The sequence below is a fragment of the Peromyscus leucopus genome, chromosome 6 (genome assembly GCF_004664715.2).
Source record: "Peromyscus leucopus breed LL Stock chromosome 6, UCI_PerLeu_2.1, whole genome shotgun sequence".
Lineage (NCBI taxonomy): Eukaryota > Metazoa > Chordata > Mammalia > Rodentia > Cricetidae > Peromyscus > Peromyscus leucopus.
In genome coordinates, this window is record NC_051068.1 from 123,982,797 (window position 1) to 124,009,435 (window position 26,639).

Consider the following 26,639-nt stretch of genomic DNA (forward strand, 5'->3'; position numbering starts at 1 on the left):
CAGGGCCTATGTCAGAGATTACCCACCTCACCATGACCCACGCACCTACTGCTTCCACTAAAGGAACCCTCATGGAGTGACTATCAGAGTGGAACATGGAGCTTGCAGTGATCCAGGACTTGGTCAGTCTTATTTGGCTCCACATAAACTGTCTTTCAGCAAGGGCCTGAGATTTGTGGAAAGATGATAAATTATCTAATGACCTTGACAATACTGAGGGACCTTTAAACTTAAGAGTAAATTGTCTTCTAATGCATAGGAAGGGGTAGTGAAATGATGTTACGAGTAAAAGCTGCACCCAAGTATATTTGCAGTTCAGTTAGCTCATGCAGTCATTACGTAGGTGTAATCTGTGATCTCGGTCATTACGTAGGTGTAATCTGTGATCTCGGTCATTACACGTGTGATCTGTGATCTCAGTCATTATGTAGGTGTAACACTCCTTCAGTGGCTTCTTTGATCAATGTCTGTGATCTCAGTCCATAGCAGGACTGGTCCACTGTACTATGAGTGCCACGAAGGTGTGGCACGAGTCAGTGACTACTGTGGACTGAATTGAAGCTTTGTTTCTGCTGACTGTTCATCCACCTGAGAATGGTAGCTGCCCCAGCATAGCTGCCCCAGTATACCTGTATTAACCATGTATGTGCCCATGTGCTTGAAACAGCGTCATTAAAGGCTCGATGCATATGTGGGAGGGTTGAGATGTCCAGGGGTGATGCCGAGACTCTAGGTGCTAAGGTAATCTCTCCCTTGATTTGGGTCCTTTTACTAAGTGGTGGGTTCTGTGCTGTTATGAGGATCCAGAGACTGAAGCGAGCACAGCATATCGGACGTTCCACATCGGGGACCCGATCACCCCACTGTGGACAGTACCTGACACCTCCCCACCTGTGCTTTGTCCGTATCCTAGCACCTCAGGATAGCCTCCTACAAATCCTGTATTTTGGTCAGAGTAGTGCATGTTAGTTCTCCTCAGACAAGGGTCTTCCCAGCATACTCAGTTCAGTGTCCTGGGCATCTGCCGACACTCTGTGGGGACAGAATTGCTCCTGACACCACAGGATATTTAACACTGGCTGTAGGTAGCACTACTTAGTCTGGACACCCTCTCTCTGAATTGGCTCCCTGCACGGAGGGCAGAACCACGCAGATCCAGGACTGCTGCAGGGAATTCCTTCCAGTGTCTGTCCATAGAATCTTTCATTTTATAACCCAGCTTCTCAATCTTGTCGTTCTAAACTAGGGACCAGAGCAGTGACTCAGTAGTCAAAAGAGCTTGCCACTGAAGCCTGGTGGTCTGTTTGATTCCCCAAACCCATGGTGGAAAGGGAGAACTGACTTCCAAAAGTTATTCTCTGGCAGCTGGTTGTGTGTGTGCCTGCACATGTGTGTCTGCACACACAGACAATAATAAGATTTTAAATGTGTAGTTCAGTCTCTTCCTTGTCTGTGTCACACAGTGCAGTGAACTCTGCAGTTCTAACTCCTGCCATTATATGACATGGATAAGGGCAGATTTTCAGACCTTCTGTTCCTCTTTGTTCTTTATTTTATTCTGCTGTAGCTATTTTGGTATTTTAATGTTTTCTTCTATTCCAGTGAAGCCTCCCACACTGGAGCTAAACTCTGCTAAAGGTTGACTGAAATGCCTCAAGTTGCAGGTCTCTCGTACCTTCTTTTTGAAGTGTGTCTATTGAATTATTGATGTCTGGAAACTCATCAAAAGGGAACCAAATCCATATCACTCACGCTGTCTGGGATGGGCTTGGATTGCTCTGTAATCTTTCAGACTCTTCCTAGCCATGCAGCTTAAACACTGAGTGGAGTGAAAAATAATACACGGATCGTTTCTTTTCATTGAAATTACAGACTCATGACTGTGTACTGCTCTTGAACACCAGACAGGAGTTTTTACTCCCTCGTCCATGTCAGAGCCGGTGCCCATTCTTGAGTGTTGCTTCCCTAGAATAAAGAAGCCATAACAGTTTTGGAAATAGTAATCCAGGTTTCAGTAATGGTGTCTCATCAACCTGATGCAGTTTTAAAATTTTTTTAGTTTGTCCATAAATTTGTCATCATATCTCTTTCATGTGTTATTTTTATTAAAAATTAAAATTTGAACTCGGCGGTAGTGGTGCACACCTTTAATCCCAGCAGAGCCAGGCAGATCTCTGTGAGTTCGAGGCCAGCCTGGTCTACAGAGTGAGTTCCAGGACAACCAGAGCTACACAGAGAAACCCTGTCTTGAAAAACCAAAAATAAATAAAATTTGGAGGCTCACCTACTTTTTTTAAGTTTTCTAGAACAAAAGGCATTCCTGTTTCCACTAAATTTGTAATGATTGAAAAAAATAAGAATAGTTGATATTAATGAAGAAAGAGTAGAGTTCTCTTTTCCTCTTCTCTGCCTTCCTTTCTTTCTCTCCTCCTTCTTCGATGTTCATCTACAGTCAGCTTTTAATTCCCCCATATTCTACCTGGAAGTGTCTCATTTACATCTTCTACCCCATTTCTTTTGTGCAGTAGATAATCGCCACCACCACCACTGCCTCCTCTTCATCCTGTTTCTCCCCCTCCTGCTGTTCCTTCTCTTCTCCTCCTTACCATCAGAAAATAAATAGTACCATTAAAGAAGTTTCAGTTACATGTAAGTGAAGTCACTTTAGTAGTCTGCTTGAGGTCTTATAAGCAGCAAAGTCAGGCTTGGGTCCGGATCACGTGACTCCAGAGCCAGTGTTCTTGACTACTGTGTAGTGCTCCCCCCTGATCAACACTTACAATTGTGTTCAGACATGTCTTCCCTCAGAAAATCAGGCCGTTGTAACGAATTGTAAGCAGGTGGAGTTCCTGGGACAGTTAACTGAAAGCATGTTTTGGTAGAATCCTCTCTGTATTCTTCAGCGGATGAGGATTCATTTATTTGAAAGCCTGGTTAAACAGAGCCACTCTAGAAGACCTATGCCTGGTTTCCTTCTCCACCCTAACAGACAAATAGAATCAGTCATGGGGGAGGTGCCAAAGAATTGATAAGGGATGAAGGCGCTGAAGAGCCTTGCTCACTTCGAATTTCACCTGTGGATGACTCACTGGCGTTTACATTACCCAGTTCTGTTCCAGGAGTCAGTGTTCAGTCACGGTAGTTGAACGGGCGTGGGGTTTCACAGATTCAGTGAGCGGTCCAGGCAGCACACCCACTGCTTGTGTCCTGTTGTCCAAAGACACCGTGTCTCTCTCCATAAAACCGCCCATCAAGAGAGTGTTTAAGCTGTGACTCATGACTCATTGCAGAGTGCCTGTACTGATCGTCTGTCCCCACGACTGTGTGCATTCTCAAGGCAAGTGGGATATCCAAGTTGTCAGAGAAATGAATGTCAAAAATCTCAGATCATTAACTTACCTGAGTGGACCCTGGATATTTGAAAATTAGTGACACACAGCTAAAACATTAAGTAACAAAAACAGCTAGAGAAATACACATTTCTTCCACAAGTTACTTAAGAGTTTGTCACGTTTATAAAGCAAACATCCCAAATGAGTATCAGCCATTTGACCCCATGCATTGCTTTGAACATTAGATACTCGGTCATAATTACTTCACTCCTTTATATTCCAGTTCCATCATTTTAGTCACAAGACAAAAGGCTTTCACAGCAGATTTTTGCTGCTTCTTCTCAGAGAAGATAGATATATATATTTTAAAATGCTTTTAGATACAGTAAAGGCTTATTAAAATGTTCCATAATTTAATTCATTTATTAATAGAAACCATGGTGCAGTCATGATGGCAGTTATAAATTGACTTTTGATCTTTTAACAGTTGGTTATAATCTTATAAATATGCCAAATAGAAGGAATATTTTCTTCATTTTACCAAATGCATCAGCTAGCAGAGAAGCCCAGTGCTGTCACCACCTGAGGCGACCATGTGCAGTGTGTGTGTGAGGGGTCTTGGCTCGTGTGCCACATTTGCTCAGTGAGCAGCACTGAAGCCGAGGGTCATTTTCTACCCCAGGAAACTCAGAGACAGGGCTCTCTGGCACTTCACTAGACCAAGAATGTCTAAAAGAAAAGTCCAGTCAAGAAAGCAGACCTAGAACACAGCTTCCTGCCTTTTGCTTCCGGTGGACAGGTTGTAACCTGCAGTCTAATTAAGTAATAGTTACCAAAGGCAAACAAGCCAATCCGTCGATGCTTTAGCAGTCGCTTTCGTTGTTATATGCCCATCTTTAGGAACTTGACCTGCCAAATTCACCAAAATTGTTCCTGAAGTATTGGAAAAGAGAACACAGAGCACCAGGACTCCCCTCGTGTGAGCAGAACCCCGGTCCCAGAGGCAGTAAAACATGGTTCCCTTTGGCTTCGTGCCCTGGGCGTGGGGGTGTTGCTGGCTTGCCACAGAAGGAAGTGACGTAGCTGGGGCATTTCTCTGTCACCGAAAGGGGCTGGGATGGAATGAGCATTCTTCCCGATAAAAGCTGAGGCTATTATTTATGGTAAATGATAGAAAAGTCCTGTTTTATATGAAAAGGGTCAGTGTCTCTGGTTACAGAAATTTGACAGTCAAGATTCACTTACATCTCATTGTACCAATAGCATTAGGGTTAATATGTCACTGTTTTCAGTCACCTCTGATCATCATTTCTGGTAATTTTTAGAGAAGCCCCGGTTTTCTTTTGAGGATCATTTCACTTTATATTCAGCTGCTTTATCTGACCAGGGTTTTCAGTTTTCCTGTTTTGTGTGTGTGCCTTTTTACACTTTCCAGTGCTCTGAATTTCCTAAGACAAACTGATGCCCGCATAGTTTGATTTCATAGAATTGGTGGGTTTCTGATGTAAGATGTGCCACTAGACATCTTAATCTTATGAAGTACATTCATCAACCTTTAGGTAGTTATTCAGCCTATAACATTGCTAGAAATAGGTGATAATTATAAATGGATAGGTTAGGTGCTAATTGATTTTTCCCTTCCTGCAAAATAGCACTGTGTACTATAATTAAAATTATAAAGCTTGTGGTGGAGCTTATTTGAAATGTCAGCAGTTGATATCTTAGAACTGTCAGACTTTGTAGTTTGCTTCTCTCCTGGCCATTTTGGCTGACATAATAAAGTAATAGTTGTGGTCTACTGTGAATATTATCTTGCATGTTCAGCTACCATTGAAATAGAAAGGGCCGTATCAGAGCATTGTTGCAGACTGTTACCCACAGAGAAGCTCTCGGTCCATGGGAAGAACCATTATGAATATGGGTAAAAATAATTATAATATTTGTTTTTATTGTAAAGATATGCTAAACACTTTCATAATGACTGCTGTGACTAACAGTTACTCCTTTTATTAAAAATGCTTTGTTGAACTTTATATGAAAAGGGATTCAGTCTGTGATCGTTTTTTGATGCAAGCAAATAGAGTTCCAAAAAATTAATTTGACTGAAATTAAATTGTTTCTCCCATGAATGGCTTCATTTAAGCACAGGGGGAGGCTTTGTGATTTGTTCTTCAGACTGTGTATCTCAAAAGAGAATACCCCAGGATTCAGACATTAAAACTTGAAAGCTTTGTGAGGATCTCCTGGGAAACCCACAGTGAAGAAGTATAAAAATTCTGCCTAAAACCAGGAAGTTGGTGTTTAACTGTGTTTAAACTGGAGAGTAGCAGAAGCCATTACAGTGACTTAAGATACATCCCCTCGACTAGTTTCCGCTCAGGAGCTCTCCAGCCGCCAGCGAACTTTACTTGTGACGTGTGCTGGGGTTTCTTGTGGTATGCTTAACATTTGGTTTTTGGTTTTCGTTTTTCTCAGGGGAAATGAGTTGTGGTAATTTAGGCAATTGGCTTTTTTACCAAGGTGAGAAAATGTCTTCATGCTTTGAAATGCCAAGATGAAGTAATAGTGTGCACCATGCTGCTTTTCCCCAGAGAATCCTATCCCCGTTGGCTGCTCTAGAGTCTGTAAGGTCTGCCCTCTCCTTGGCTGTCGTAGACTGTCCTGTCTAGGTAGGAAAGCCCACTCCTTTCCCTCTGGTGTTGCTGGAAAATCTTTCTCCTATCTAATGTCTCTTGTACTTTCTGGCCTCCACTCTAGTGAAACATAAACGTCCCAACCCGATTCTGTCCCATCTACAGCTGTTGGAAGGGTTCCCTGCTCTCCGCTCGTGGAGTGTCTAAAGGGAAACATTACTGCAGTGTTCAAAGAGCAGACCTTTGGCGTGAATCTGGACTAGGTGCAAAGGAAATTTTGCTAATAATCATTTTGTCATGTTGGATGATTTCTTTGCCTCTAGTCTTCTTTTTAATTTGTAAAATGACATTAAATTGAGAACTGGTACAAGATAATTTATGGGGAGCACATAGCACATCCTTGACACTCAACAAATACTGGTTCTGGACTAACACTGACACTTTTTCTTTCCTCTTTTAACAAAAAATTGTGTTGTTAGGCTGTAGGACAAGTTACAGTGACGATGTTCTCAGAATGACTGAATAACTGCCCAAGTATTAAGAGAGAGACTAGGCTAGCCCCTATCCCCGCCTCGCCCATTTCGACTGGCAGGAAGTTGTTATGCCTGCTGGAGAGCAGAATGAAATAGAGGAGACGCTCTGCATATTTCTTGGGGAATTTAAGTATCAAATTCTTTTTAGTAGCTTCTTGCTGCCCAGCAGTGCTGAAATCCTTTTGAGAAGAAAGTAGTTGCAGTCCTTCTTCCCGGGGGCTTTTACGAAGGACTGTTACTTCTACCTGCTGTTATTTTGCACATCACTGTTTACATGTGGTCTGTTCCACTACATTGTTAGGTAGGTTCAAGGATCTGATCTGGTTATACCTGGAGCATAACCAGTGCCTGGTGTGGTTGAAATAGTAAACCATTGGCGTAGGTATCTGATTGCTAAACTGGGTGCAATCACAAGCATTCACATAATGCATCAAGAGAATGTGTTGTCACATGCGCTCATCCGTTCTGCTTGTCTGAGTCTCAGAGCCTGAGCTTGGGTATACAATGTTGAGTTTCATGCTTTCCTCGCGAGGGTAGGCTCTGCCTTTAAGTGAGTGTCAACTGTGTGGATGGGGGCCTGCCTTACTGCTCTGTGTGTTTGCCCCATCTGCTCTTCCTTCTCTTTCCTTGTCTCTCCACTTTGATTAGGATTGTGTCGTTTGCAACTGCGTCTGATTTCCACTAGTGCTTTATCAGTGAATCTACTACACTGCCCTGGACTTGCACTGCGCATCCTGACTCTATCACAGTCTGCTTTATTTTCTTGTGTGCGTGTGTGTGTGTGTGTGCGCGTGTGTGCGTGAATGGAGACCAGAGGACAACTTCAGGTGTGTCTTCAGGAAGGCCCTCCATCTCCTCTGAGACAGGGTTTCCCATTTGCCTGAATCTCACCAGTTAGGTTAGGCTAGTAAGCCAGAGACCCCATGGCTCCTCCTGTCTCTGCCTCTCCCCCAGTGCTGGGAAAACAAGCCCAAGCTTTGTGACATGGGTTTTGGAGCTTGAACTCAGGTCTGTGCACTCACAAGGCAAGCACACCACCAACTTGCCATGTCCCCAAGCCCCACAGTCTACTTCAAATAATATTGTGTACACGTATGCTGTAGGAAGTCTGTATGCCCGGCCCTTTGTTCTTTGTGCTGTTCTGAGCACCACAACATTTGATCACGTTTGCTTTTAAATAGCCAATTGTGTATTTTAAGTGTTTAAAACAAGGGCAGTATTTTTATTTGTTGCATCGTTTCTCTTGCACCTCCTTCCTCCCCGTTGTGTGAGTCCACCTCAGCCTTCTGCCGAAGAGCTCCTCTCCCGCCTCCCTGCGGTGCGGGTCTGTCATCCGAGTTCCCAGAGCTCAGCCCTTCTCTTTCCCTCTCACTAGAAAGGTACTTCCCATCTGGTCCATTTTCTCTGGAGTTCTAAGTTAATAGCTTTACTGTGTTTTCCACATTCTGATGGTATCGTTTCTCTTGGCTGGGATTCAGTGGAACTTGGTTTACAGGCTTGGGATACGTCATGGCTGGAGTTCGCCAACCCTGCTTCTTCTCGCTGCCTGTCCTTTCTCCTCACTTTTCATATGGATTCTGATGTCCCATTGTGTGGTCTTCTCTGTTTTCTTGGTGTTAGGTGTACAGATTTGAAATCGAAGAACTTCAGCCACAATTTTAGATCTTTTCCTCTGCACTTGGGAATTGGTGTGCAAATGTGACTGTATGCCCTGTCACTAGGCTGGGTTCTTGAAAGTGTGCTGTTGCTCGGGATAGGTTCTCAATACTGTGCCCGTTCCTTGGCACACAGGCCCTCTCTCTCTGATACCGCCCTCCCACATGCAGTTCACTGATCCCATCTAGTGTATTCTCATTTCATAGGATGTTTTAATGGCACAATGGTGTGTGCTTACCACCTACCTCGTTCTTTAAAGTGCATGTGCATTGTAAGTGCCGTCTATATGTATGTAGTCTTTTCATCAAGAAAGTGTAAATTCCTGTGAAAGTAAACTACAGACAACAAACAGCCAACCAAAGTGCATACTGTGTGAATGTATAAACTGTTCACACTGTTAAAGGCGGTGTTCTTACTCCTTTTCTCGAAAACTAAGGCTTATCAGGCCCTTTTCCACAGACAAAAGACTAACTGTAGCATCTTGGATAACAGCTTTTTTCTTTTATTGAAGTGGATTCTCTTTTCTTACATAATTTATCCTGATTATAATTTTCCCTCCCAATATTCTAGATTCTCCCCCCCTTCCCTTCCATCCAGATCCTCCCCCTTTCTGCCCCTCATTAGAAAAGAAACAAGTTTCTATGGGATAATAATAAAATAAAATGTAATATAACAAGGTAAAATAAAAATGAACACATCTGAATTGTACAAAACAAAAGAAAACAAACAGAAGGAAAAGAGTCCAAGAGAAGGCATATAAAAACAGAGACCCACTCGTTGGCACACTCAAGAACCCCGTAAAAACACTAAACTGGTAGCCATAATATATATGCAAAGGACTTATAGGGTAAAAAGAGAGAAGAAAATATATAAATAAAATAAAAATAGTAAGATAAATAACAAACAAGGAAAAGCTCCAACACAATGTTATGAGACAAGAAACAAGATGGCATTGAGTATGTTTTCTGCTGGCCACTACTGCTGGGAATGTGGCCTCCCCAAAGAGTACTCGGTTCCCCAGGGAGACTCCCTTGGAGAACACTAAATTTTTATTTGCAAGTGGTTACCAATTGGAGATAGCTTTTGGTTAGGGATGGGAGCCTGTGTCCACTTCACCTTCCAGCTCTAGAGTCCCCTTTGGTACAGATCCATGCGTGGTGCAGGCCATGTACATGCTGCCTTGGTCTCTGAGAGTTCGAATAAGCCTTGATCCTGTTGATTTAGAGACCTTGTTTCCTTGGTGTTCTCCATTTCTTCTGGCTCTTATATGCTTTCCCCTCTTCCCTGGGCTCCCTGATCCCTGAGGGGAGGGGTTTGATGAATGTATCCATTTAGGGCTGAGTGTTGTGAAGTCTCTCACTCTCTGCATAGTGTCTGGCTGTGGTCTCTGTGTTTGTTCCCATCTGCTGCAGGAGGAAGCTTCTCTGATGACGGCTGAGGTTGGCACTGATCTGCTTCTCTGTTGGGAGTGGCTTGTGGGTTCCCAGAGAGTGCCAGCTGGAGTCGGGGGCTGCTTCCCTGACCAGGGTGCCATATGTCTTATTTCTAACCTCAGGAAATCTTGCATGGTCTTATTTGTGTATTCTGTTGTAGCTAGAGTTTTCCTGCCTTGCCCACAGTCAGGACAAATCTCTGTCACCCGCCAGTCCCACAGCCGCTCAGACCCAACCAAGTAAACACAGAGACTTATATTGCATACAAACTGTATGGCTGTGGCAGGCTTCTTGCTAACTGTTCTTATATCTTAAATTAATCCATTTCTATAAATCTATACCTTGCCACGTGGCTGGTGGCTTACCGGCATCTTCACATGCTGCTGGTGGTCATGGCGGCTGGCAGTGTCTCTCTGCCTCAGCCTTCCACTTCCCCGAATTCTCCTCTCTCCTTGTCCCACCTACTTCCTGCCTGGCCACTGGCCAATCAGTGTTTTATTTATTGACCAATCAGAGCAATTTGACATACAGACCGTCCCACAGCACTTCCCTTTCTTTTTTTTAAAGAAGGTTTTAACTTTACACATCTCCAAAGTCAGCTTGTATATTTGGAATTTGGGCATAGCTTCTCTTACTACTTCCTGCTGGAGGGGGGCGCTGTATCTTATGGGGACACAAAGAAAATTTTAGGATCATGGAGTAGTCCGTGAGACCGTATCGTCTGAGCCAGTTGCCTTGAAAGGATTCTGGATGTTGGATCATCTGGGCCATGGTGTCATCGGAGACCTTTCAGGTGTCTTGGCTGGTCAAACCTGATGTATCTTAATCTGGAACAAATCCATAGCCTCTGGTTTTCTGTAGAAACAAAAGCAGAACCTCTTTTCCAAAGCAACATATCCTTATAGCCAAATTTTGAAGTCAAGGTACCTTTAAAATATACATTTTGGCATAACTCAACAGCTTTTGCAATCAAATGTTTTTCTTCAGTTACGAATATCAAAGAGAACATAATCCAGATTCTCTGTGTGGTAGCCATCTTTACATGGCTTATTTTTTATATTACCTTGAGCCTATTGCTTTAAACTGCAGCCTTTTAAGCCTGAAACGGCGCTGTGGCTGCTGGCTCCGCCCACTTCAGCTTCCCAACATGGCGGTGGTACGTTTTCCGCCAACTCTGGAGCCATCAACTCTCAGAAATAGTGGGTCTATGCTTCTTATCAAAGCAGCGTGTAGCCCAGAAACCTCTTTTTGTTTTGTACTAGCAAAGGCTAAATCCACCATGCAGCTTAATGTGCCACTTGCAGAGGCTTCATTCCCGCCATACTGCAGATCGAGCACACACGCCAGGAACCCACCAGTAGCTCAAACTGGCAGACTGCCTCTCATTTGAGAGAGACAATTAGGAAGCTGTTTTTAGCTCCATTTTAGAATCTTTTCTCAGGTTTTAGGTAGAAACTTTTGCCAACACGTTGGGCACCATTTGTAGCTAGAGTTTTCCTGCCTTGCCCACAGTCAGGACAAATCTCTGTCACCTGCCAGTCCCACAGCCGCTCAGACCCAACCAAGTAAACACAGAGACTTACATTGCATACAAACTGTATGGCTGTGGCAGGCTTCTTGCTAACTGTTCTTATATCTTAAATTAATCCATTTCTATAATCTATACTGCACGTGGCTGGTGCTTACCGGCATCTTCACATGCTGCTGCTGGTCATGGCGGCTGGCAGTGTCTCTCTGCCTCAGCCTTCCACTTCCCCAAATTCTCCTCTCTCCTTGTCCCACCTACTTCCTGCCAATATTTTATTGACCAATCAGAGCAATTTGATTTATTGACCAATCAGAGCAATTTGACATACAGACCGTCCCACAGCATTCTGTTTCTCTTCCCAGATGTTCATGTTTTCCTTTACACCCAGTTTAATGTATATGTTTTAAGTTCCTTGTTCACGAAATCCCTCCTCTCTTCATGTATAGTTTTCTCTTGTGGTGGTTTGAATAAGACTGTCCCCCAAAGGCTCATGGATTTGAATGCTTGGTCATCAGGGAGTGGCACTACTTGGGGGGGGGGATTAGGAGGTGTGGCCTTGGTGGAGTACGTATGGCTTTGTTGAAGGAAGTGTGACTGGGGGGTGGGCTTTGGGATTTCAAAAGCCCAAGCCAGGCCCAGTGACTCTCTTTTCCTGCTGCCTGTGTATGGAATGCTCAGCTACCATGTCTGCCCGCATACCATCATGCTCCCCACCACGAGGATAATGGGCTTAACTACCTCTGGAACTGTGCCAGCCCCAATTCCATGCTTTCCTTTAGGAGAATTGTCCTGGTCATGGTGTCTTCACAGCAGTGGAACACTGACTGTGACACTTGGATATGATATTTGATCAAGATCTCAGAGAGTAGGAATGGAAAATACAAAGTCACAATGGAGCATTTCATTTTTATGTGTTTGTCTCAGAGAACAAGTATCAAATTTGATAGTTTTATTTCCTACCAATTTATTTTTCTGCAAGTGTATCCATTAATTTGTATTGCTTTATAACAAATGGTGATTTGCAACCATCATTTTCCAGGAGTCTGGTCCTGGCTCAACTGAGTCTCCTGTTTGGGAGCTTCAGTCAGGATAGCAACCAGTGACATGCAGAGGCCCTGGGTCATCTTCCATGTTGACTGGATAGCTCTCCATGTCACCTGAAGGATTTGGGGCCTTGCTCTGTGTCTAGGGGTTTCTGCCCTTCTGTTGTTCCCTGTTCTCTCCACACTCCGCAGTGTGGCTCTGAGTCTCCAATACCCAGGGAGCATCCAGGCCACTTCTAACATGTCTGTGTCTTTGACTTCTCTGTCTGACATCTAGACCATCTTATAGGTTAGACCCTTCTTTCCCATTGGCTTGACTCCATCCCAGTGGCCTTCCTTTTGATTAGAGACCTTAAGTCACCCCTCAGAATCCTCCCTTTGCTTTATGATGCAGCTGCTCACAGGGTCCTGTTCTCAGGCCCCGTCCTTGCCCTAGAACCAATTGCTCTACACGGAGTGGGAATCGTGGGGTTGTCTTACAAGCCTGCCTACTGTGCTTTTCCTTACATATGAATATAATTTAAAGACTTTAATCATGGGGCTGGAGAGATGGCTCAGCAATTAAGAACACTGGCTGCTTTTCCAGGGATCCTGGTTCCATTCCGAGGACCCACATGGTGACTCACAGCAGTCTGCAGCTCCAGTCCCAGGGAATCCAACAACCTCTTCTGGTCTCTATGGGCACTGCATGTATATGCAGTGTCCAGAGATACAGGGAGGCAAAACACTCACACATATAAAACATTTTTTAAAAAGGAATGTAAGTTAGGTAAATGTAAAGGTATAGATATATTAGTAATACTAATAAACTATATTAAATAGATAGTAGAAACCAATTATTTTCTGAATTGTAACTGTAACCTTGGTAGATAACCTTGTTTTATAATTTTGTTTCTCTAGAGTATAGTATAATTAACTCTCATTATTCTTAGAAAAGGATCTCAGTGAAATTTTGGTAATTTTCCCTTTGCTTCGCAATAAATATGTATAATTTCAAAAATCCTGTTTCTTTACATAAATTTAATACTTAGATCTGTACTCTCTTCAAGTGTTTTGAAGTTATATGGTAATGTTCTTGCAACATGAAAGGGGACATGAATGCTGTTCACAGTTCTAAGTGCAGTGTTGCTTAGCTACCTAGCCCTTTACTACGAAATACTAGGCATTTTGGTAATTGGTAGCCCTTAAGCTTCTGAGTGTTGGCTCCTGACACACAGTGGTTTTATGTAAGCCTTCACCTTTGTATTGTAGATGTTATTGTGAGAGGTTAAACAAAAGAGGAGTGTATTTAACAGCAGTCTGTAGAGTACCTTAACTATATAAAATCAGTCATTTTAGGAAACGCTTTAATGGATACAAGTGAAATATAAAAAATATTTTAATATGAGCTTGCTTCAAATACAGCTGTACTACAAAATGCAATAATTATACTGATCCTTCACTTGGCTGTAAGGAAAAATCATTGGAGGATGTCTAAAATATCATGTATAGTTTGTATTAAAATAGCAAAATTGTTATGGCAGGAATAGCGTTGAACACACGCTGGAAGTGCATTCTGGGGTCATGCTGCTGTCTGGTAGGTAGCATATCTCGAGTGGAGTGCTGTGGAATGCTCCTGCTAGTGAGAAAAGAGTAAGGGAAGCGTCTCCTTTGGTTCTCCCACCACCTCTCTGTGCGTGTGTGTGCATGCACATAGGTTTTCATGCAGGTAGAGGTCAAGGCTGATGTCAGGAATCATCCTCCATTGCTTTCCTACCTTAGTACTCACATGTAGGTCAAGCCTAGGTAAGCAGCTTGCTCTGAGGGTTCCTGATTGTGCCTTCAGAGGCGGGAGTTACAGGTGGGCATCACTTGGGTCTCTGGGGATCCGACTCCAGGCCTCACATTTGCATGGCAAGTGTTTTACCCATTGAGCCGTTTCCACAGCCAGGAGACTCTTACTGCAGTTTTCTCCGTGTATTCCCCTTCCCTGCCTCACAGAACATTTGTACCCCTTTATAGACCTATAGATATACTATACATATACATACCCTGTACATAGACTTTCTTAAAAGTACAAATAAATATGAGATGATCAGTACCCACCTATAATCCTGCTTCTTCCAGAAAAGCAGAACTAAGGTATTAATATATTTCTCTTCTTTTGAATATTTGTTACAGAATTATAGGCCATATTTCATGTTTAATTTTCATATTGTTTTAACTTCTTTATTATAGGATAGGAATCTTAAATCATTAAAATTGTATGCAGGCATGTTGGTGGCTGTGTACTACACGGGCACAGTCTGCTTAGGTTGTTTGCTGGTGTTTATGGAGGAGGGAGACTGGAAATGGTGTAAACCTTGTCAGCACTTCTGAGTTCCTTTACTATGATTCCTAGGGGAAGAAAAACATTTAAAGATCTACAGCTAAAGCTGACCTTGTTAATTAACATTTACTAGTTCAGTTTTAAACAGCACAACATTTACATACTGTTTTTCTGACAGGGAGAGTTTTCAAATGTGAATTAGCTCTTTATAGTTTTCTGAAAACTTTTATTCCCATCTCATTTATTGATAAACCCTGTGCTTTGTGAATTTGGAGGAAAACTTCATGAGTTTTATTTCCTTTTCTGTCATATTTCCCTTTTAATTTTATTTCTATACTTCATAAAATGTGGATATTTCAGAAATTTATTTCCATTCTATACCTTTATTTTCATTCATTATAGTGGGGCTTATACATCTCTTTACTGTGCATATTTTTCTACATTTTATCTCCTTTGTCTTCTGTATTTATATTTAACTATAAATCATGTACAGTATATTTGGTGTTTCTAGTGTTGATTTAACTCAGTGTTGGGTATGTGAAAACAGTGCTCCCTTGCCATTGATTTGTGAGAGTTCTTCTATCTATAAATTCTTCCTTTTACATTTATATAACATTTATTATAGGAAGTTGTTACAGTCGTTTTATTTCATTAATATTAGTAATCTATTACTGTGTAGTTTATTGATTAAACTTTGTGATAAGAATGTATGTATAGAAAAGTGAGTTCAGTACTGACTATGGACTCAGGCATCTGCTGGGTCTAGGAACGCGTCTCTCACAGATGAGGGTGACGGGACTATGGCAAACCTTTGTTATTGTTAGTCATTGAGGTTTGTGAAAATGATTTGGTGATTTCATGCCTGAACACGATGTGTCTGGATTATAGCCACCTTCTACTCCACCCTCCCAACTCCTCTCCCACCTCTAAACCTTAGTTGCCTGTTTCTGTCCTCATGTGTTCACCTTTCTGGCTTTGTGTTAGTTGCCTGTTTCTGTCCTCATGTGTTCACCTTTCTGGCTTTGTGTCAACACTACATTATTGGCTAGCATTATCCTTTTTTCCTCTTACTTTTACTGATGTGATTGATGGCTACTGATTTTAAAAGGAATATTTCAAGTATGAACTCTTCTCAATAGTTATTTGAGATGAGTTTATATACTTTGTTATATGTGTAAATAGCCTCAAATGAAAGTTTACTTTTCTTTCTCAGGAGTTGTATCTGGATTGTCCAGTGAGAATAAAGTGATATTAATAAAACCTTAACAGTAGATATTCTCATCACAGAAAAGTGAAATTCATGGTAAAGAAAAACTATAATTAGTGCTCCATCGAATTGGAAGTGGCAGTGGAGAACAGTCATCCATCATTATCTAATTAGATAACCACACTGTCAGCTTACTTACCAAGGGTCAGGAGCAGAGGTCTGGGAGACGTTTCTTCTTCCAGCAGGGGGCAGCATCTGACTGTCACCAGGAGAGAAGCATTAGAAAGGGTACCTGGAGACAACAGAGCAAGGGTTTTATTCTGGGACTTAAACACTGTCCAGTGAGGCAGGACATTCTGAGGTCTTGGCGTTGTGATCTTACTTCTGACTAGATTTCTCACTCTAGGAAGGTCAGCGATGATCTTGGTAGAGCTCACCCATCTTAGAAGAGTTCGTGGTGGAATGAGATCAGTCAGTTCCCTCGGGCCCTCGTTATGTACGCATGGTTGTGGAAACCTGAAGCTACAGGTGATCAGTGGGAGTCTTTTTATTATGACTTTAAGAGCCAAGATTTTCCTCTCTCATTAAGTGTCACCTCTGTGGTTATTTTTTCATGGCTTTTGATGCATAATAAACCACTCCACAAATTAGTGACTAAAACCCTGATTGTTTGTCGAGGGGACAGTTCTGCAGGTGGCAGTTTGGCTGAATTCATCTGGGGAGTCCTTTGTTCTCCCTGGCCTGCCTGAGGTGAGCGAGGTGGCCTGGCTGTGCTTTGGCTACAGAGATGGCTGCTCTCCACTTTTCTCCCAGAAGCTTGGGCTTTCTCGTGATTGCAGCAGGTGTCTAAGAGAGCACAGGAGCAAGCAGAGTCTCCGACGTCACACTGTGTTGTGTTCCTCCAACCAAGAGCAGTCTCTGGACCAGCAGAGTCTCCGACGTCACACTGTGTTGTGTTCCTCCAACCAAGAGCAGTCTCTGGACCAGCAGAATCTCCGACGTCACACTGTGTTGTGTTCCTCCAACCAAGAGCAGTCTCTGGACCAGCCTATTCCAGAAGCAGGCATGCAGAGACATCACCCCCGCCCCAGCCTGACAGTCAAATCCAAGGCCTTCCTTACACATCCTGGGCAAATGCCTACCACTGACCTACATCCCTGCAGACGCCCCTCCTTATATGACCTGCTAGAAAGCCAGGGAATGAAAATCCGGGGTCACAGTGTTCCTCCCTAGCCCGTGTGGGGGTTAGTTTTACTCTTAGGAAATTATGCTGCTGGCTTCCTTTTGAGCTCAGCCTGTTGTCTTTGTTTTCTTCCTCATAGATCAGTGGTTCTCAGCCTTCGTAATACTGTGACTCTTTAATACGTTTCCTCATGTTGTGGCGATCCCAGACCATAAAATTATTTTGTTGCTACTTCATAACTGTAATTTTGCCATTGTTGTGAATTATAATGTAAATATCTATGTTTCCTGATGGTCTCAGGTGACCCTGTGAAAGGATTGTTCCACCCTCAAACGGTTGCGACCCATATAGGTTGACAACCACTGTTTTAGATAATTCTTGTGTTTTCTACTCATTTTTATTAAAATTCATGCTGAATATTAATTTCCTAAATTATATTGTGGTTCCTTATGAAATTTTATTTAGAAGTATCTTCCCTGCATCTTCAGGATGTATCTCTTTTTCAGTGGGTGGGCCATTTTTCTTCATAATTTTCTTCATGGTTTTCTCTTTATTCTGTTTTATTTGTTACTATTGGGGGCCCATGTGCTGCCACACACATTGTGTTCACAGGACGATGTGCAGGGCACCCATTCTCACCGTCTCCTTTGCTCTGGCACGGTTCCTTGTTATCTGTGCTGTGGCAGGCATAGTCCAGGTTAAGTAGCCCACCAGGCTCCAGCGGACTCTCCTGTCTCCACGTCCCCCTGGCTGCGGGAGTTCTGGGTTTCAGCAGAGTGTGGGTGTTTCTTTGTGCCCTAGTGTGAATGTCCTCTTAAATCTGTGTCCAACGGGTGGTTTTTACTGCTCCCAGGGTCTGGCAGGCATCAGTGGAACTAAACCAGGGTTCTCTGCTGCCTGCCACTCACGCATGCTTTGGGTGCCTTAGAGAAGTTGAAATGGATAGGAAAACCACACTCCTTCCAGGCAGGGCTGACAGGGCTGATGCTGTATTTCCCCTGGAAGATAACTTACACATGGATGTCTGTTCCTCTGTCTAGATGAAGTCTGAATATTCTAGAATGTCAGTACCCTCTGCAGTGTCCCGTGGGTTCTGGGGATTGTGTGTAAATGGACATATGACAAGCCATGCTGCTCGGGAGCTTGAGCTGCCTTGTAGATGCAGCTGTCCACTACAGAAATGGCAGTCAGGAAGATGGCAGCCTTCATGCCCTTCGCGGCAGAGTCGCACTTTCTCATGGCCAAGCCGTCCTTAGCATAGCGAGTAGCCACCGTCCCCTTGTGTCCTAGGGTTTAGGACTTGCAGACAGGGAAGACACATGGGTCTCTTGGGGAAGTTAACTGGATCTGGTAGGAGGTGTGGTGTAGTTCTGTGCCTTTGCATAGGGTTGTGGTGAGGAGGCGGAGAAGGGCTGCATCGAGTCACACACCTTCTTAGCTCAGTCCAAAGTCAGTTTAATGAATGGATTTTCCACTTTTTACCAAACAGATGTACCGAATGCATAATAAGTTAAAAAAAAAAAAACCGCCACTGCAAATGGTGGGATTCGAAAGCTGAGATTTGCTGCTTTTGTTGGTTTGTGCCGTATTTTATGATTGTGCGAGTGTGTGTGTGCACATACACGAAGTCCGTCCCGTCGTCCCCCCCCCCCCCCATCTTCTCCTGTTCCTGTTAAAGCTTCCTCTGGAGGAACTCTAGGCCCCGCTTCCTCTCTGGTCCCCTGTCCACAGGCTGAAGGACCAGGAGCTCAGCTCACCGGGCTCCCTTTGGGAAGAGCACATCACAACCATCATGGGTAGTTGTTGAGTCTTTGGAGGAATGGTAGTTACTTACAGAGATGCTGTTTTCACGTGCATTGACTTCACTTTGGTGACCGTTTCTGGCCTCAGAGCATAAGATTGAAATTGAATGCCGGGGAAACCGTATCATCAGAAGTACTTTCCCCAGCTGCAGAATTAGTTTGCTGTTGACTACTTGTTGTTTATCTAATCTTCTGGTGGAACTTAACTGGAATCACCCCCTGGACCCTTTCAGCACCAAAGCTGCTAATCTGATTTATAGAAGGATTCTCTGGGTCCTACTGCCCCTGGGGAGTTTACCCTAGTGCTGAATTTTGAATAGTTGTTTAATTTTCCTAGCAGAGTAATGTGTGTGTGCTTTCAAATGTCCTATGAGTCAGAGACCCCAGTTCACTTGCAGGCTGTGTGAGGTGTTATGCTGTACTGGGAGCTGTAACCTACTCGGTGTGTGGAAGAGAATGAAGCCTTGCTGAGGCTTCCATAATCTTTTCAATTATTTGACTGCTAGCAAAGGACAATGATGGGCAGAGCAACAATCATGCTTAGTTAACACGTTAGTCTTTCTGTGACATTGATATTACCTACGTTCATCATAACTGCTTTATATTAATCATTCTAGACTTTTGAGAGAAAAAAATTAGTTTTGCATGGTGTAAAGAGACCATGACTTCTAAGAATTCTAATGGTTGAGTGGTCTGAGAACTGCTGCACTTAAAATTTCATTTGATGCATTACATAGGTGAGCAAACCCATCAAATAGTCTTTGTGTGTATGAGTGTGTGCGTGTGTGGGTGTGTGCGTGCACACCTCTGAGTGCGTGTGTGAGTGTGTGCACACATGTGTACATGTGTACACATTCATGTGCAATTTGTGTGTGTGTGTGTGTGTGTGTGTGTGTGTGTGTGTGTGTGTGTGTGTGGTGCTGGGGCATGAGCCCAGGGCTTGTGTTTAAACCCATGTTAGGCAGGTGTTTAAACACAGCTACAGCTCAAACCCCCGTCAGATATTTGTAGTAGAAAGTAAATAGGAAAATTACATTTTAAATTTTTTTATTTCATTTGTTCTATACATTTCTTTCTGAGACAAGATCTTACTATGTAGCCCAGGTTACCTTGGAATTTGCTATGTAGGCCAGGCCAGCCTCAAATTCCTGCTTTTGCCTCCTGAGTGCCAGGAACAGATATATAACACTATTGCCAACTTTGGATTTAATATTCTTGGATTAGAGACCTTTCTGGAAGAAGACTGTAGGAACAGACAAAGGAATGAAATTGGAATGTACCAGTAAACTATTATCAGTTTACTTCATGTTAAATAGTTGATTAAAAACTCTTAAAACTTATCATGATCCAAATGAAAATAGGAAAGCTTTTGTCGTTTTAGTTTGATGAATTAATTCAAACTAACAGAAGTTGATTCCCATTTTGTAGCTGTTACTGTCCTGGCCAACATTAAGTAAGTTGACACATAGAGACATACTAGTCCCACACACCTCCAGTTACAGGGCCAGAATGCAGCTGTTGAAGACACAGCAGTGGTCTTTTCTAAACAGGTACACATGAAGAGCTGAGGCTCTCCTCCATGGGTGTGTTGGAGAAGAGCTATACAGTGACTCTAGATCCGTGGTTCCCAACCCGTGGGCCGCGACCCCTTTGTGGGTCAAAGGACCCTTTCACAGGGGTTGCCAAAGACCATCAGAAAACACAGATATTTACATTAGGATTCGTAACAGTAGCAAAATTACAGTTATGAGGTAGCAATGAAAATAATCTTATGGTCAGGGAGCTGTATTACAGGTCACGACATTAGGAAGGTTGAGAACCCCAGTCTAGACAGAGGCGCACACGACAGCTGTGGACTGTGGGGTTGTGTTAGAGAAGAGGTGGACCTCAGCAGGTTGTCATGGAGATAGGCAAGAACGGTAACTGAAGGGTGGGCGGGGGGTGGGGAGGGACTCAGCTTTGTGAGAGTTCAGCTGGGAACTGTCTAGGGGCTAGCATCATTTGTTCCGTGCGTTTTGAGGAAGCACGCCAGGGTAAGGTATTCTCTGGGGAGGGAAGCCATGACCAAGGTCACCTGCCGCCGGACAGGTGGCTGCTGCTGCTGCTGCTGGGGTGAACGTGGAGTTGATTGAGTGTGATGTGTGAGTGCTTCCTCTCAGCAGCACGGCCCTCATGGAGCCATAGTTCCACAGGAAAGAGGAGGCACAGAAAACTGAACCCAACGAAGAAATAAGCAGTGACAGGCTCTTCCCTGTGGAGTAAGTCAAGGGGAGGTCACACCGGTGTCACACTGGTGGTCACACTGGTGTTACACTGGTGTCACACTGGTGTCACACTGGTGGTCGCACTGGTGGTTACAGTGGTGTCACACTGGTGGTCACACTGGTGTTACACTGGTGGTTACAGTGGTGTCACACTGGTGGTCACACTGGTGTTACACTGGTGGTTACAGTGGTGTCACACTGGTGGTCACACTGGTGTTACACTGGTGGTTACAGTGGTGTCACACTGGTGGTCACACTGGTGTTACACTGGTGTCACACTGGTGTCACACTGGTGTTACACTGGTGTCGCACTGGTGTCACACTGGTGTCACACTAGTGTTACATTGGTGGTCACACTGGTGTTACACTGGTGTCACACTGGTGTCACACTGGTGGTCACACTGGTGTCACACTGGTGTCACACTGGTGGTCACACTGGTGGTTACAGTGGTGTCACACTGGTGGTCACACTGGTGTCACATCGGTGTCACACTAGTGTTACATTGGTGGTCACACCGGTGTCACACTGGTGTCACACTGGTGTTACATTGGTGGTCACACCGGTGTCACACTGGTGTCACACTGGTGTCACACTGGTGTCACACTGGTGGTCGCACTGGTGGTTGCACTGGTGTCACACTGGTGTCTGCACTGGTGGTCACACCGGCGGTCACAATGGCGGTCACACCGGCGGTCACACTGGCGGTGGCACTGGGGCTCAGGGCAGACCCCCCGGAGGAGCTGACCTTGTCAGCAGTCAGCCTGCCTCCCCGATAGTTCTCTCACTTGACGTCTTTCCCCTGTTGCTGTCCCAGTGTTCTTTTGGCCAAAGCCGCCCTCTTACAACAGCACCAGGAACTTTCTCTTTCCCACCGCACTGACTTCTTCATCTGCTCTTAAGCCGGTTGTGTTGTCCTTGTTTTGCAGAAACCGAAGCCGAAAGATTGGCACCCTCCCGGCGGCTTCATCCTGGGACTGTGGGCGCTCATCCTCATGGTCTTCTTTAAGACCTATGGAATCAAGCACATGAAGTTCATCTTCTAGACCCGAGGATGCATGAAGAACAAAGGAGGACTGCAGCCTTAGATAAAAACATGGGTCTTCATGTTTTTAAATATGTTGCTTTTGTGTAAATTTGGGAAGAAATTAGGAAAAATGAGTTTAATGAACTTTTGACTTTGTCATTTAAAAGATATTGTTAATGTACTTGTTTATTGGCCATTAAATGTGATTTTCATTGTATTTGTGCATGTGTATGTTAGAAACTGTGGGACAGTGACATTGGAAAATACTGATTGATTCTTTTTATCCTCTTTTCATTGTAAAAGTAAGAATTGTGAAGGTATTAACTACCACTAAAAGAGGTAACTGTTAATAGTTTTTTGTGTATTCTCTTGGTCTTTTTATTTATGCACCTGTTTCCCCAAAGCCCAGCTCATACAGAACCATTTCATAGTCTTTTTGTTTTTACCACATATTATTAACATTTCCCCCCTCCTTGGATATTCTTCAAGAATCCTTTGTGAGCCAGACATGGAGGTACTTACCTATAGTCCAAAATGCTCAGGAGGCTGCGTTGAGAAGATCATTTGAGCCCTCAGGATTGAAGGTCAGCCTGCACAACAAACAAAAGAAAATACAAAAACACCATGGTATGCGTTCTGTGGACATGTAGTGTTCATATGATGATCTACTGTTGGACCCTTACCTTGTTTATTCATTCCAGACTGTACCACTGACTCTTAGCCATTCCTGGGATTCTGCAGGTTTAATTGCTAGTGAAAATGAAAGCAAGGACTTGGGTAGATGTCCATCTAGGAAATTTGAGCCTTTGAGAATTTCTTGTGTTAAGTGCTCAGAGAGACATGCCCTTTTATTTTTCATTTTTAAGCATTCTGTGAGCTTCTAGTATTGTATCTTCTTCAATTTTTGTCCTGAAAAAGACAGACTGCCAACTAGCTGCATCTTTGCTTTCCCTGAGGACAGCCCCATAACCTGGATGACATGCATGGGGTGTGCACATGCACTTATGGCCCCCATCCTGTATGGCACTGAGTATCCCTCTGTACTCCATAGGATGTAGGAGTTCACACCCCACACTGTCTCTTCTAGAATGTCAGTCATCTCTACAATTTTTTCTGTGATGGAAGGAGGGCTGAATTTGTGTTTTGTGGTCAGTCTCAGAAACTCCTTTCCCTTTCAAACCTTGACATCCTAGGGTGGCACTGGGATGGGAATGTGCCTGTGGGTTTAGTGTTCATGTCTGAGGGGATACTTTACACATTTTATCCAAGAACCTGCATGCATCTGTTTTCTTTACAAAGGTTGGTTTTTTTTGTTTTGTTTTGTTTATCTTAATTATTGGTAACAATAAAGAAAACTTATGCAGTAAAGACTTTAGAACAGTGGTTCTTAACCTGTGGGTCACCACTCCTGGCATGTTGAATGACCCTTTCACAGGGGTCACCTCAGACCATCAGATGTTTACATCAAGATTCATAACAGTAGCAAAACCACAGTTACAAAGTTGCAATGAAAATAGTTTTATGATTGGGGGTCAACACAACATGAGGAACTGTATTAAAAAGTCGCATCGTTAGGAAAGTTGAGAACCACTGTTCTAGAATTAATAACCCACAGAATCTCTTTACCTTTTAGCACTTAAAATCTTGTAGTTATAAGCAGAATTTATGCTTTCACAGGCAAAAGATTCTCACCTCCCTGACTAGTGCAAGTAATATTGGGGTTTCTTTAGCTCTGAGTCTTTATTTTATTTTATTTATTTATTTTTTGGTTTTTTGAGACAGGGTTTCTCTGTGTAGCTTTGTGCCTTTCCTGGAACTCGCTTTGTAGATCAGCCTGGCCTCAAACTCACAGAGATCTGCCTGCCTCTGCCTCCTGAGTGCTGGGATTAAAGGTGTGCGCCACCACCGCCCAGCAAGTCTTTATTTTAATTGACATTTTTATTGGTGTGCCATGTAAGAAAATAAAAGGAAATTTTTATCTGGCTGCATAAAGAAGCATCTTTGTGAGCACCGAAAGGGAGGGACACACAGAGTGGCCAGTAGGTAGCAGGAAGAGCCAATCTGATCATGTCTCCATCAGACCACACACAAGGTCATGGAGAATATGTTGGGTGGAGGAAGAGGAACATAGGCCTGAGGGTTGCTCTTGAGCCAGAGTCATTTAGTCTGAATGTAAAGAAACACATCCTGATGTGAAGACGGTAGGGAAACAGGGATCGCCTCAGAGGTTGGGGAAGGGTCCTTCTTAGACCAGGCTGAGAGTAACATGGTTAATATTACCTGGGCAGACTTCCAGAGAGCAAGGATTTGTTGTTGTTGTTACTTGTTTTTGTTTTCTCTTTCACTTCTTGAATTTTCAGAATACAATTGAAGCAAAAAACTTAAAAAGTCTGCTTGCAGCTGTAATCTTATATGAAACTGTTCTGCCTTCAGTAAGTAAATCGTGTGTGAGAGTATATTCAGGAAATAATACATATCCTGAAATCTATCTCAGAGTCCCAAAGAGCTGAATAAAAGAATCTGCCTTCCTCAGTGTGATAAGGACAGATGAGATAATGGGGTAACAACATTTCGGAAGTTGTAAATATGCCAATCTATTGTCTCATTTCTGCTTTGGGGGACATGGGTGATGTCGACAGGGCCTCTCCTCTACTGTACACCGGTGCCTTTTAAAGCTACTCCATGATGTTCCTATTTTCCAGTCCTCCATGGTGTCCTTGAGGGAGGAAAAGGAACTAGACAAATGGACCCCAATAGACATGTCCTGACATTTCGGAGAGTGCAGGGCATAGCTATGGATGCAGTCCCTGGAAGGCAGCCTGTGTGAGAAAAAGACCCAGACCAAATGTGAATGACAACCACAAGACATTTATTTGCAGCTTATGAAAGGAAAGTGTAGTTTGGATGCAAAGGTGATAAAATCGAATCAAAAATTAGAAGTAAACACAAAAATAATGCATGCATTTATGGTTTCAATTTTTATATATTCTCTGCTACTTGAAAGTGATGAGCCCCACAGCAAGCATAACTCAGCCCCTTCCTGCTTACCCAGTGCTTTCCGTCCTGGTGTGTGCAGCTAACATTTCTTCCATTATGTATGTTGGGTAGCCGAGTTACAGTTACCGTGGGAATCATTCAAAATTTTGATGCATGGGTTTCTGGAATCTTTACAGCAAATGTTGAATTAACATATTATCCTTTTCAGTTTCTTTTTTACCAAAATTAAGCCTGTCTGTAGTAGATGCTGTTTTAACTTGTGAAAGAAATATTTTGTAAACATACTTCAAGCACAGCTATAGAACTGTGAGATAGTCTCCGGTCTGCTTTACGGCACCAGTCTCGTTGCTTCCTTGCTTCGCTCCAGACCCCAGGGCTGCTGCTGTGCTGCCCGGACACTGACCACTCCGACAGAAACCTTTCTGCGCTGGACAGCACACTTGGGGGATAACCCCCCTACCCCTCCCCCTTCTTTATGCAAAAATGTTCACTGTCTTGGAAACATGCTATGAAATATGTGGCTCTAATTAATCATGAGCCTGCATATATATCATTGCACTCTGCTTTGAGCTGTCCCACCTCCTGCTGCCCTCGCTGCTGAGCAATAGTGGCTGAGACCATCTTCATGTGCTGCCCCTGGAGAGGCTCCCAGGGGTACAAAGGTAGGATTCCTTCCTAGAGAGTAACAGATTGATTCTAAAATGACTCCTGAGAGAACTGCTAACAGGGAAGACACAAAAGCAAGTCTCACTTAAGAGCTACGTGGTACAAACTTTACACAGGATCTTTTGCTTTTAGTTACTATGTAAATAGGACCGTAATATTTTATTTCCTAGTGTTAGGGTCCTGGAAAAGTCTCACAAAGACCATCGTCCACATATGCAGTCAGCAAGAGCATTTATTATCTTGAGAAAGTTTCCAGCATGCTGGGGCACACCATCCGACACAAAATCAAAATGGTGATTACCCCAAGAGGAGCTAGCTCACAGACTCCTTTTAAGTACACCTAAGGCAGTTAGGTCATTTTATATATGATTGGCTTAAGCAAGAGGCAATCATATTAGTACATTCTGATTGGCCAGGGCTAGTCAGGGCCTAGTTAAGGCTACAGGTTTTCCATTTGGGGGCAAGCCTGGATAAATCCTAGGCTTGCTTTGTCCTTATTTGGTTATCACCTTGAGCTTGCTAACTGTGGCTCAGGTCTCCTTGTCCTTGTTGCTGGGGGTGTTGGAAACTGTCCTTTGTTTGTGGCTCCCTCAGAAACGGCTTGTTCAGTCAGAGGAAACTGAAATTGAGGCCTGGTCTCTGAGAGAAGACTGTTATAGCATCTGCTGGGTCCTCTCACTAGCAGTTAAGAGGATGGAGAGCACCCCTAAGAAGAAGCCACAATTTGGAAATATTCTGCTCTTCTGAGAACTGTACATTTTCTGGTGCTTTCTTTTCCTGCTAGCTGTTCTCTATTATCGTAAGAGTTGGCTTTGTGACCTGGAAATTGGGGCACTGGAGCCACTTCAGCCTTCTTACCTACCTCCTGCCGCTTGCCTGTCTCTCCCTTTCACTCCTCCTGCTCCTCTAGATGCGGAGGTTGAGGCCTGAGTCCCTGTACCATGAGTGTTGATCACATCCCTTCTTGGAACTCCTGTTTACTGACATCCTTTCCAATTATTTTTGCAGAGATGCCTTCCTTTATAGTGT

General features: G+C 43.5%; 1 protein-coding gene across 1 annotated transcript in view; it reads left to right on the plus strand.

Moving 5' to 3' along the window:
- Positions 1–22,302, plus strand: part of Pigk (phosphatidylinositol glycan anchor biosynthesis class K) — a 79,354-nt gene extending 57,052 nt beyond the window's left edge. Inside the window, exon 11 of the mRNA XM_028879171.2 lies at positions 21,850–22,302. Within this exon, the coding sequence (XP_028735004.1) occupies positions 21,850–21,966 (117 nt within the window). The 3' untranslated portion in view covers positions 21,967–22,302. The remainder of the gene's footprint in view (positions 1–21,849) is intronic.
- Positions 22,303–26,639: the final 4,337 nt, after the last annotated feature.